At 36.8% G+C, this 13,344-nt stretch overlaps 1 protein-coding gene across 2 annotated transcripts in view; it reads right to left on the bottom strand.

Annotated features, from left to right (window-relative positions):
* The window catches only part of slc43a2a (solute carrier family 43 member 2a), a 32,398-nt gene extending 19,054 nt beyond the window's left edge, over window positions 1-13,344 (bottom strand). Inside the window, exons 1-5 of one of the 2 annotated variants that reach the window (XM_051665457.1) lie at window positions 13,153-13,344; window positions 11,422-11,644; window positions 7,231-7,465; window positions 7,073-7,128; window positions 6,906-6,982 (exon numbers count right to left, since the gene is read on the bottom strand). In XM_051665457.1, coding sequence (XP_051521417.1) covers window positions 6,906-6,982; window positions 7,073-7,128; window positions 7,231-7,465; window positions 11,422-11,581 — 528 coding nt within the window. In that variant the 5' untranslated portion in view covers window positions 11,582-11,644; window positions 13,153-13,344. The remainder of the gene's footprint in view (window positions 1-6,905; window positions 6,983-7,072; window positions 7,129-7,230; window positions 7,466-11,421; window positions 11,645-13,152) is intronic. The other variant, XM_051665459.1, reaches the window with a different exon arrangement.

Below are 13,344 nucleotides of genomic sequence, written 5' to 3'. Positions count from 1 at the left end.
AGGTTACAGTGAGGCACTTACATTAATTATTCTCAGTAGCGGTTTTAACCACCACGCAAACCACGCAACTGCGTGGGGCCCCGGATGTCGGGGGCCCCCCGGCCCGAGTAGGAAAGCACTGCAAACATCACTTGAGGGGTGACATGTTGTTCTGGGTACACACACGAATACACTGTTGTCTGCGGTCTCAGAGCGGTTCACGAAGCCGCCGGGTTCGGGTCAGTATGACTTTGAGTTCGGGTTTGTAATTTATGAAAAAAATATACAGGCCTTCTGAACTTGTTTCGCCCACGCGTGCTCACTCATTCAGATACGTGCAAAAGGATGAGGGGCCGTTCACACTGAACGTGTTTTGCGTGCGTCTACTCTGTTTTCCCATTGTTTTTCTAAGTAAACGCATTGGACTAACATCCTTGACTGCTGTACCACGTCTCACTGTTTCTTCAGTGTCTCATGCAAGGCCGGCACATTTTTAGACACAGTGTCAAGTTAAAAATAACTTCAGGTTTCAAAAACACGTGTCGAGACACCTGCGTTCTGTTTCATTCCTTGCGCTGCGTCTAGATTGTTTTGAGCGCAGGTTTCACAAAGATTTAACGTTCTAAACAAGTTCAGTCTGCAAAGAGGTGACTGTTACAATTTTTAATATTATTCCAGATTATTCTGCACCATGCAAAGTTTCAGCGCTTGATAAAGGGCAATGTTTTTGTTGTTAATTTTGTTTTGTTTTTTCTTATGCTCTAGTGTGCTGAGGGGCTGCCGTGTCTTGTATGTTTACTGTTACAATACTGTAACGAATGTTGATTACAATGCTTAGCCTACATAAAATACAGCCTTTTGCAACATGAACAATACACTGCAGAATATATTAGAATATAAGTTCCAGGTGAAAGTAAACGAGACAGAACTATATTATTATTATTGTATACACAAATCCTCGAAGTAATAATACTAATACTGTATCATACTATATTGACAATCTGGACAACAATAAATAATTGTTGGGTTATAATAATAATAATATATACTGTAACAACTGAATTTCAAAATGTTACTGGGTGAAGTAGTAGGTTTTGCACACCCTGTTCACACACACACAAAAGTGTTTTGTAAACATATATGTAGGTAAAAATTGATTTTTTTTTATCACTATATTGTAGAAAAACTGGAAAACATGGATTAATTATCTTTAACTAGATTTTTATTTCATTAAACATTTTGAATGTACTTGGCTAAAGTGGCTGATAGGAAGAATTTAAAATTATGATTTAAAATACATTTTGTAATTTTTTTAGCAACATTTTTTGAAATGGGGCCCCGGGTTGGTTGGTTGAGGCCTCAGAAATCGTAAACCCGCCACTGATCATTCTGTTAAAACTCCTGTATTATTTGAGCTGTAAAGTTGTTTAAATAAAATTGTATATAATTTTTCATAGAAAACGTTGGTAAGCCATTTTATCACACTAAAATCATAGTGAAACGCATATTGTTTACATCTTGTTGCTATATTTTTGAAACAGTGAGTATTTTAATGTTTACGAATTGGCCCCATTCACTTCCATTGTAAGTGCCTCACCGTAACCCAGATTTTTGCTTTTTTTTTTTTTTTTTTCAAAGGAGGGACAAGTTTAAATGATTTTTTTTGGTAATCAACATTATGCCACAAATGCTGTTGATTGGGCTTAACATGTTTGAATCCGGAATATTCCTTTAAGTCCAAACTCTTTCTCTGCCATGATAATCAGATTTTCTATTCTCTTCTTCACATGATTCAAGCATCCTAAAGAATGGGATGAAAGCACAAATGGAAAAATAAAATAAAAACATATTAGGATGTCAGAAAGTGTATAGCTCAGAGGATTTGAGAAATGTCTGAGTTCACATTGACAGCAAAGACTTTTGATTGCAGACTTTGACATCTTTGCAAATCTGAACACAATGTGAGACATTGTTGAGATCTCTTCTGAAACTCTAGAAGAGACCACTCTGGTATTTTTTTCTGGAGAAAAATATGACAATCAGTAGATGTGAGTGACCGTTTTCTCTCTTCTTAATCTCATTGCTGTCTAGGTGAAACAAAATATTAAAGAGATCGTATTTGGCCTTCTATCCTATGTGATGACACTGCTGTATTTGTTTATGTGCTTAATGTTTGCTTCTGTTTGTAAGAAAGTGGGAGGGATGGGATTGCATTCGGAAAGATTTATGGAGATGATTGCTAGCCACAGAACTAGTTGGATGACAGACAGAGAGAAAGAGGTAGAGCTAAAAAAGGAAAAGGAAAAGAGCAGAAGGAATGGGCAGATGAGGGATTGAGGTCAGACAATGAATCATTGGGAGGCTGGTGGAGGAGGGGGGTTGGGGACAGTCCAGCCATTAGCCAGAGAGCTGAGTCAGTTTACTGGGAAAATATTAGAGATGTGTTGGGAGGAAACACGAGCTCTGAAGCTCTCACTTATTGCAGCTGGTCCATAAACTGCTGAGAATGCAGACAAAGACAGAGTACGAGAGAAAAAAAGACAGGAAGAAGCTGATGGCAATTTGCCAGTTTCAATGCCATATCAATAACCTCCTAGGGTGTGTTTTTAAAATGTGACACTTGTTTATCTATGGAATACAAAATACATTTTCTTTTCTGGTGTTCGGTAAAGTTTAAATCCTAAAGTCTATAAACTACATTTTTTAATTTTTTAAAGAAAACATAAGTGGTTTTTGTTCCTGCAAAACTTGCTGCCACAATGCTACGGTGTTGTGGGTGGTTGCCAGGGTGTTGCTATGTATTTACTAGGGTGTTCTGGGTGGTTGCTAGGTGATAGCTTACTAGGCAAAGTCCACCATCAAGTCTCTGTAATATTTTGGTCTCTAGACATGGATTGGGTGCCTACTTCAATGTGAGATATGCAATTTTTTCATCAGTTTTAGGCAAAATCGCAAGTCTGATAGCTTAAAAAATGTGGGTTAGAAGTCAAGAACCAGATCTTAATCGGAGACGTATGATTTTCATAACTTTCGTTTCTGTTAATGGTTCTTGAACGTGCATTTTTTTTTTAGCGATGTGAACACCATACTAAAATACTGACAGTGTTTCCTGCTGCGCTATTCAGTGGCAGCGCTGCCCCATTACAGAATCTACAGCATGAAACACACAGCGCATTCGGCGTAGTCTAATTCTCGAATGAATGAGCCTTTTTTTATCTACAGCGTAAAACATACAATGCGACAAGTGTAATGTGGTTCCTGAACGAATGACTCTGAGCTGGTTCTTTTTAGTGAGTTTTGTTTAATTCAGTAGAATATGTAAGCACATTTTTGTACAAAATTTTTTATTTAATATATAGTTATATTATGACTAAATATTGGATTGCATTTATGCCTCTAAAATGTCTTTAAAAAGTCATTATAAAGTCTGTGTAAACACGCCTTACTGGAAGAATTGTATTAAATTTATCTGCGATTTGATTTATCTGCTCTGATGAAATCTGAAATGATCTCATCATTTGAACACGCTGCTGATGGCGGTAAATTCAATAAGAATTCAATTTCTTTTATCCAAATATTTCTTCCTCAGAAGTAAGAATCGTTAATGGAACCGTTAAGGAAACGGTATCGTTGAGAGGAATCAGAACCCTTATCGTTAAATTCCTAACGATTCCTATACCTATAGGAAAGAAACAGCACACATCTACTCAACAAGCTGCATTTGAGGTATTGTTCATAGCCAAACAGTATTAAATAAATTACACCCAGAAGTTTAGTACTTAAGTGTTAGCTATTTTCAACAAACCCCTATGTTCAAATGCCCTAGCATGCACCACTAACAAATCTAATAACAGCTAAATTTACAAAGCTGTTGATTGATGCACCCAAACAACAGATGCCAGACAGAAAGAACTAAAATATGAACCCCAAGTTCAAACCTCTCACAGCAGTGTAAAACACACAGTTATAGACAGCTGGGAAAAGGTTATAAGAACATAACAGCTGAACAGTCTGTACTCTTCCACAGAGCACTCATGCATGCCAGTTCTCTCTTTCCCACTCTTTTCCTATCTCTTTCTCTTTAGTTTGTTTAACAGATGGAGCTAGTGCACCCAGGATTACCCAGACATGCTGAGACGTGTTGCAACGGTTGCACATGAACCTGAGATAGAAAAACAACAACACAAGCTGAGGAACTGGTTGTGGTGATGGTTGTGCCGTTAGAAATGAACTCTGGGGACCCCAGCGAGGCTTAATGTGACCTCAGAGTGGGTGCAGAAATAAGAGACAACCACCCTTCAGATGAAAATGAGCACAACTTCCTGTTTACGTCAATCGTCTGTTCTCTTTTAAAATCTACAGATAAAAAGGTTTCACAATATGAACCCAATGAACTCCTTTGATGAATGCCTTTACAACTAATATTGTAATAATATGCAGAGAGAAATACAATAGCTCTGTACTAAAACCTAGTGAGCTGCCTGCAGTATACAGCCTAGATAGGCAGCCTTCTAAGGTAGCATTCTAACTGAAATGGAACCTCACAAGTGACTGATTTTGGAATGCTCTACATATGCAGCAACTCTGCACATCACACAAATAGCACTCCTCATGTGAGGCGCATAGAAGACTTGACTAATACTGATTCCAATAGAGTTTGATGTTAGCATGTTGCAAATGTAACAATGTAATATTCTAATAAGTATAAAAATGTATAGCACGCACAAATAATGGGTATAACAGTCAATGTACAAACAATTTAATTAATAAAGTGTACATAATTAAAGGTGCACTCAGTAATTCTTTCCTCATTACAAAATGTTAACTCCTAAAGACATTCATTGTAAATTTTTTAATATATGTAGGAAATCATGACCACTCAAATTAAAATGAAGACTCCAGTCATATCAGTAACCTTATAAAAGCTGTTTTATTCTACATGGAGAGGGTCCGCACATGGGGGCAGCCATGTTCAAATCACATGACAAGCCAAATACTACTCGCTTAATCTCAGTAACCATCCAGTTATTTGACACTTTCACTCACTGATTAAAGTAATCATGGCTGACTGTGAATACTAAATTTCTACAATGACATCTGAAACTGAAAACTATTGATTTTTAATTTATGCTGCATCCAAGCCGCTAGGTGTCAGTGTAAGTCCAAGATGACACAAAGACAAAAGTTACTGAGTGCACCTTTAAGAAAAACCCAATCAAATTAATCAATTAAAACATGAATTATCTTGTCTTTGTACTGTTTTCAAATGAATAAAGGTCAGAAAGCATTTGTTATTCATTGATTTCTTTCTCTCTTTTTTTTTATTTATTTTTTATTTTTTTTATTTTTTTTACATATTACAGACTGTACAAACTTTTTCTGAACTTGAGGTTTGTATAATTAGAATTTTTGTCATTGCTTATATTGATGAATATAAGAATATCTAATAAAGTGAATTATTTAAAATAATTATCTTTCCTTTGTACTGTTTTTAAATGAATGCAGCTCAAAAAGTATTAATGTATATTACAAAGAGAAGAGCACTTTATTCACTGTGAAGCGTGTAACACATGCAGACTATATATTTATATAATTAAATCATAGCATTTTGTAGTTTAATAAGCACATTAGCAAACTGCTTCTCCGGAGGTAAGAATTGAAGCCGTCAAAAACATCAGTTTTTTTCGGCAAAACGGCAAAATAAAAGCTTAATATAACTAAACACGTGAAATTGAAAAAAAAATGCAACAGGAATATATTACTTCTGTATAGTAAAATGTAATATTCAATGTAGTAATAATGATAATAATAATATATCAATAATAATTACATTATATTTAAGCAATATCTCAAACAAGAGTTTCATCACTGAAACTTTCATTAGAGTTTCATTAATACTGTGATGCTCTACTGTGCAGCACTGTATATGACCAAATATTAATAATAAAATAATAATAATAATAATAAGATTTTAAAAAAAACTTGGTTTTGGATTGTGATGTGAGGATCAGTATAGATGCTCTTATATAAAATAATGCAATGGTATGTTGAAAAGTAATTGTTCTGTTTTCATTTGATTAAAATTATATGAATTAATTTGATTAGACTGCTTTTTTGATGTTAAAATGCAATTAAACTTTAAAACCTGGAATTCAGAGAAAATAAAATTGAAAACACGGAATTTGGAAAAAATTTAACGACATTTTGAAAAAAATGAAATGGATTTCATAGGGCCCTAGAATTTGAAAATCATTGATTTCTGTTTTGTTTTTTGTTTTTTTGCACACTGTACTAACTTTTTTGGAATTGCGGTTTGTATAATTAGAATTCTTATAATAAGAAATGTATGAATATAAGTATATTAACTATTTAAGTTAGTCTATTTAATTAGTATATTTTTATAAAAAAATGTACTGTATATTTTAAGACATTTAATTGGAAAAGAAAAACTTATCATTATGCTGTCTACATTTTGGCACAGCTTTTGTGTTAGGCATGCGTCTAAGATGTCTTAAAATGCTGTTTAGGTAGGCAGCTCACTAGGTTTTGGAACAAAACTACTGTTTAAATTATTGAACAATGATTAATGAACATAGGAAGAAATTATTAGTAAATTATTGGTAAAAAGACAATCACATCTCTATCAATACCCGGCGATTCCTAGTATGCCCTTGTGGGCTGCTGGCACTCCTGGGAATCCAGCTTAGAAAAATGGTTATTTGACAATAAATAAATAATGATGCAGCTACTTTTGGAGCAGAACGGCGCTACATTATAAACCTACATTGAGTTCAGTGGCATGTGGCCAACATATGAGATTGTGCTATAGCCCTTGCACAAAAGATTGGCGAGGCCACCCATAGAGCCTTCCACCCACAGCAAATTTGAATTCAGGACTGTGATGCAAGTAAGACAGGAGCACTTACTGTGAGCGAGGTGAAGGTCATGCACATGCCTCCGAACCCATTCAGTGCCAGGGCGAAGAAGATCAGGATGGAGAGATCTGCGAAAGAAACAGACATTAAGGTCAATTAAATCAAGCTCAGGCCAGTATTAACAGTAAGGGTGGACTATGGTGGATGTGTATACATACTTCTAGGGTCGCTGGCTCCATTTGCAATCAGGATGCAGGAGAGGGCAAAGGAGGCACTACAAAGAGATGATTTTACATTACTTTTATGATGCATCATGTATTCTACATTAAGACTTGAGTACATTTTGTGTGTAGTGTATTCATAAGACACTTCCTACCTTCCAAGCAGCCGTAATTTGCGTGGGCCGTACTTGTCCATTATGATGCCGAGGGGCAGTGTGATGGCACTGAGTAGGAAGGAGCCGATGGTGAAGGCCAGGTTCAGCATCTCATCTTGCTCTTTACAAATGACCCAGCCATTCATCTGAAGGAACTCCTCTTCCTCCTCCTGACCTGAGGGGTTCGTTGTCGTACCATTGCCATTCTCAGACACATTCTGCCCTGTACTGTTACCTGGAGGTTTAAAGGGAGTTGAAACCCAAATATAGTCATAATCTGACCAGGTTTATAAACATGATCTAGGCCACACAGAATCAAAAGCAATTGTGCTGCAAGGTACAAAGCAACAGAAGAATGTCAAAGTGTCCACTTATCATTTATGTTATTTAGGGATTTTTTTGAACTGTAGAATAATATGCACATGTCTACATTATGTATATGAACATCGCTGGATGTCACACTTTTACATGTAAAACACCATGGACTACTTAGGTATCTGACATCAAGGAAAACAGTTATGACACTCCAGGCAGTGAAACAGGAAACAGCTTTGTGAGAAAGACTGGCCACCACAAGTTCTTTCTCCAAGAGAGAGCAGCCAGGAGGATGGGCAAAGGTTCAAATAAAAGTCACCCAGATACAGTAAACAACTAGCAGAAATAGCCAGAGTCTATCAGACCCCCAAATGTTCAGCCTCCTAATATCAACACCTTCCTATAAGACCATAATTACGAGCAGCTGAAAAAAGCAGCTTAAACCAACCTAAGTTGGTTTAATGGTCTTTGTTGGTCTCCTATCCTGGTCTGTTTTGCTGGTTTTTGAAGGGGTCAGGCACTTGCCAGTTGGCCAGGTAGGAAGACTTTGTAGACCAGCTTAAACCAGCTTGGCAAGACTAGGAAACCAGCTAGACTAGTTAAGACTAGTAAACCAGCTCAAGCTGGTTAAAGGTTTTTTCTCCAAGAAGGGCAGCTAGCTAACATTTCACCTGGGCCAACTGGTTGTTTTGATCAGGGATGATGACACTTTGGCTGAGTAACAAGTTTCCTACTTGATATTTGAAGATTCAAGAAAGTTGTTTTCCAAGAGTTCTTTTGAAACATGAAAGAATTCAGTCAACAGCTTTGAAAATGTTCTTGAATAACTTGTTCTGAGCTGGTGAGATGGGGGTTGGGGCTGAGGCATATGAAGGAAGCAGTTATGACCATAACAGGGTGGGCAAGAGACAGAGAGCCTTTGTGTAAGGGTTTTGTTTTTGTTCAAATATGATCAGTAAACAAAAGTATGAGTTGAGTTTGTAGAGCAGATCTGACCTGAGGTGATTGAAGACCAGAAGAAATGGATTAGAGCCCATCAATAGATTATTAAAAGCAGATGGCTGCTGGGCTTTAGATGTTTTGCTGAGTAATGGAGGAACTGCCCTGAGTCAATAAATGGAGCATACAGACCAGTTTCAAGGACTGCTCCAGTCAGGTCACAGAATTATTTAAAAAATGAAGGTTTTTCCTTTTTTTCATACAACTATATTTTCACATTTTCTGTATAGTTTTGCCCATGCAAAACCAAAAATGTCACCAGGATGATAGGTTTTAAGCATGTTGCTTGCTATGCAGTTGCTAGGGAGTTCTAGGTGGTTGCTAGGGTATTGCTAAGTTGTTTTTAGGTTTTTCTGGGTGGTAAAGTGGTTACTTCCTAGCCCATGTCAAAAGAGCCCACCACCAAGTTTCTATGATATTCTGAGGCCGGATTCTCAAAAATCTTCTTAAGTATAAATTCTAATAAGTTCATAAGAAGGTCTAGCTATGTTGACAGTTTAAGAAAAAAGATTAGAACATTCCTCAGAAGTTTTTTCGGTAATACAAATTATTGTTAACTTTTCTCTTAAGTTAAAAAAAGAAAATAGTAGTTAAGAATCATTTTATTCTTAAGAATGTTTCGTGAATGGCTTGGGTCCCTTCTTCAATCAGTGCAAGTATAAGGATTTCTATAAGCCACCTAATATTTAGAGTTTATGGGTTTAAAACAATGCCCAATAATAATAATGATGATGCTTGCCTTAGCAGCATTACTGAATTGCTGCAGAAGGTAGCTTTCTATTGAATCCAATTATCCCTGTGTCTCTTGAAATGAGAAAGGATCTTTGTTTCAGAACACATTGTTCCACTAGATCTTATCAGAGATAGCAAAAACCAGATATAGCACAAGCCTGGTTTCCCATCTGCTTTGAAATATGGAGAAGTGAAAAAAGAATGGAAAGTCAATTCAACTCAAGACTGATGAGGCACAGAAACGTCATGAACTAAGAATGTCAGATGTTCTGAGCTGAAGCATTTAGCCAAACAAGCATGTTCCTGGTTGACTGGTTGATGTTTCCTCATGCCTGCTGATTACAGAGAACCAGCCAGTTGATAATGTGAGGTTGAAAGCTGAGTCCAGGGGAAATAAGTAGGACAAGAGGTGAGGAAATGGTACTCTAATCTCATATTTGCACTGAGCAAACGCTTGAGCCACATCCTTCTGTCATCAGAAAATATGAGGCCCGCTGTCTGGAAACTAGAACACAGACTCTGAACGAGATGCCGACAACAGCTTAGACGAGAGAGAAGGGATGTGTGAATGCACAGGATTGCTGGAGCACTTCAGTGGAAGTGGATTAACTCCACTCAAAAGAAGGATATATCTGTGTGGGGGACACATTATAAAACTTAGCAGCCTAATTCATGAATATTAGGTAACAGTATGTAATTCAATATTTCTTAAAAATTCACGCTTGAGGTATGACTGTGTGTAATTTATGTTGTAGAACAAAATGTCCAAGTATCATCAAGTAATGTTTACCACAGACCTTATTTTACACATAAGTTAAAAAAAAAACCCATAGGAAAATCCTGAGGAAACCCATGGCAAATTCTCTTCATTTTTTGGACTACAAGCTGAACAGCTCTGTTTTAAAATGCAGCCTTTTAAGGCTTAGTAATCACGCAAGGTCAGATTGCGAATTCAATCTTAATTCAATCAATCATTCAGCATTAAAGGATATAATACTGATGTCTCAGAACTCAAAGTCAAAATCTGCAGGTTTCAAAGCGTTTTAGATGGTTTCCCTCATCATGTTTTGGTGTATAGGTTAAGTGCTTCACAACTGTCACATCCTGTTTTTCCACATTAATGTGGGAACAAAAAAGTACACAAATTAAATATTACATGTTCTTAGAAGTGCAAACCCCTCCACATATTATGGCTATTATTATTTCTGGATTGTGTATTTGAATTCACCAAGTTTTTACAAAGCGTGTTACCAATTAATTATAAATAAACCATTGATTTTCATATCTGCATTTTCATGCTTATAACTGATATGCCGATGGTTTAAATTTGGTCAATAATTGGCCAATAAATATCGGCAGCCGATACATCTTTGCATCACTACTTCATACATAACCACTTATCAATGTATATGCATGACTATAATGTATGTGCATCAGTATATAATTATGTTATATATGGATAATGGATACAGGTTGCTTTAATAAACAGATCTAAACTCTTGCCAAGCAAGCTTTTAGATGGTGTTTGTAATTGCTATTGGCAACACAAGGCAAGAGGGCTTCCAAATAAGGTGCACTAACTCTGTCTCGCAGTGACTGATGTTCAAGACTGGATTCCTCCACTAGGCCTGTGATGGGTGCCAGACTCCAAAAATGTTTGTTTGTTTGTTTAAATGGTGTGTATTATATCACACTCACCCATGCAATGGCTAATCGGTGAAGTGATTATAACATCTAACAGCTGTGACACTTTTTGAGGTAAAAGAGTGCAGCCTCTGTTGCGAAAGAAGAGCTTTGCAGTTTTGATTGGGGCAAATCAATTGTCAAAGAGTCTACTGGGAACTGCATACCAAGATACATTAAGGGCATGTTTAATCATGATTTAATTTGATTCGAGTTGCCAAACATCTCGCAATTAAAAGCTGGGTTCTATGTGAACAAAGTGTAAACAAACCATTATTAGCAGTGTCAGCAATTGAGTGCATTTTCAATACCTAAGTTCAATATGAATGCTGCCCATATAAGATTTTTTTTATGTCCTCGAATAATTATTGGCAGCGTACAATCTGGCATATATAATGCATTTATTTCCTTTATAAAGATTCTGTAAACACAACCTGTGTACCCATTTGCATCCCTCCTTACCTGGCTCTCTGCAGAGGTAGGAGTAAAAGCCCTCTGATTTCAGCATAATGAGCAATGAGCCCCATCCGAGCAGCACGGCAGAGAACAGCAGGTTTTCAATAACCGCAGTAACTGCCATCCACCAACGCCTGGAGAAGGCTGTGGCCAATGATGGAGCCATGGCTAATGATGTTACAGATGCTACTGGGAATACAGAGGAAATCCCCTTAAACTTTGGCCAGTCCTGTAAAAATAGCCATAGAGAAGAGAACGGAGGAGAACATTTGTTATTTAACAATGAATACTATATAATAGTATTACATTATGAATACACATTGCATATACACGTATACATACATATACAATATTGCATTTGAGATATTTTATTTATTTTATATTATGCCAATCATTCAACAAACGCTGTTTGTCCACAGCATATGGTAAACGTTTATTTGCTGACTGATTAATTTAACCGCAACTCTTGCCCAACATCATTTTAATCGAGTTCCTTTGCCTCGCTAAGCTTCAAAACAGTTCATAAACAAAAAACAGCTGAGTTCCAAAAAGAGCATGTTGTTGACTGAAACCCCGCCCATTTGCCCTCCTCTAACCCCGCCTCACTATCGTCCGATTGGCTGTAGAATGTTCCCGTCTCCACTCATTGGCTGCCCTGTAAACGGATTCAGAGCGCAGCTTCACGTGAGACCAAGATCCAGCCGGTTCGAACCAGTGCGGCGCGAGTCGATCGCTTTGTGCAATGATGATATCTTTGTGCAAATTATTTTTGAACACAGGGGAAGTGACATTGCGTCACAATATACGATTAGATTATGTCTGTTTTCCATAAACGACATATATTATAAATTATGGATTAAGAAATCTTTCATATATTGTATTATACCACATATTTAATGCACACGCGCTTCTCAAATATATTCAGTCATAGATAAAAATACACTCTGGGTTTTATTTGTTGAATTGTCTTTCCTACATTTGCATGCGTTCGTCTAATGTGCTAATTATCCTGTATCCTGCGGAAAATGGGCAGACCTAAAACTGGTCTAAACTGGACAGGCATCATCAGTGCCTCCGCCTGTGAGTGTACATGTATACCCCTCTCCCCATTCCTCCTTCCTCATGCATACTGTTGTTCACAAGAGAAGCTGAATAACATGCGTTGGTTTTATGCTTCGCATTATTGTTCTACATTAGACTATATAACTACTCGCATTGTGAATGAGGTCATAGTAAACAATGCTTCATATAAAGAGAGCTGAAGTACAGGCAGTTATTTCACATAATACTGCCAAAACAATGGTCCGATCCGATAAAAGGTTATATTTGATACGATAAATTAGATATATTACCTTCACATATGTGTCTTTTTGTCGAAGCTCATCTTGTACTGTCATATTGTTACAGATCTGTTTACAGTACAGACACTGAACAAAGTTGCGACATAAAGCTCATACTCCGCACAACAGTTCATATCTCCAAAGCATGCATTTAAATGAAGAAATACAGTAAATAATAATTATAATCGAAATCTGTTTAAGTCGTGCGCGTGCTCAAGAATATTCAGTGCAGAATTAAACCAATAGCCCAATCCTAATTTTTAAAACATCTCCTCGTATGTCAAATTATTACAAAAAGTAATTATTGCTTCCTCATCATTGCTTACATTAAGTAAAACAAGAACAGCAATAACAGGTAAACTTACAGCAGAGCATCCTTATAATGAGTCATACTTACAGTACCAGAGACCTTCACCAAATCTTCGCTTCGGCTTTCTGAGAGTAGGAAAAAAAAGGGTATAAAACACCTTCTGATGCCGATTTTCCTCTTTGATTTGTATGTTCCTCAATTTATTTTCTACCATCTCTTATTCCCGATTTTATATTTGCACCGCTTGCTTCACACAAACAAGCGAACTTCCCCATTGGC

Source organism: Myxocyprinus asiaticus, chromosome 31 (genome assembly GCF_019703515.2).
Source record: "Myxocyprinus asiaticus isolate MX2 ecotype Aquarium Trade chromosome 31, UBuf_Myxa_2, whole genome shotgun sequence".
Classification (NCBI taxonomy): Eukaryota; Metazoa; Chordata; class Actinopteri; order Cypriniformes; family Catostomidae; genus Myxocyprinus; species Myxocyprinus asiaticus.
The sequence above is the reverse complement of the archived record's forward strand: the minus strand, read 5'-3'. Positions and strand labels throughout refer to the sequence as shown.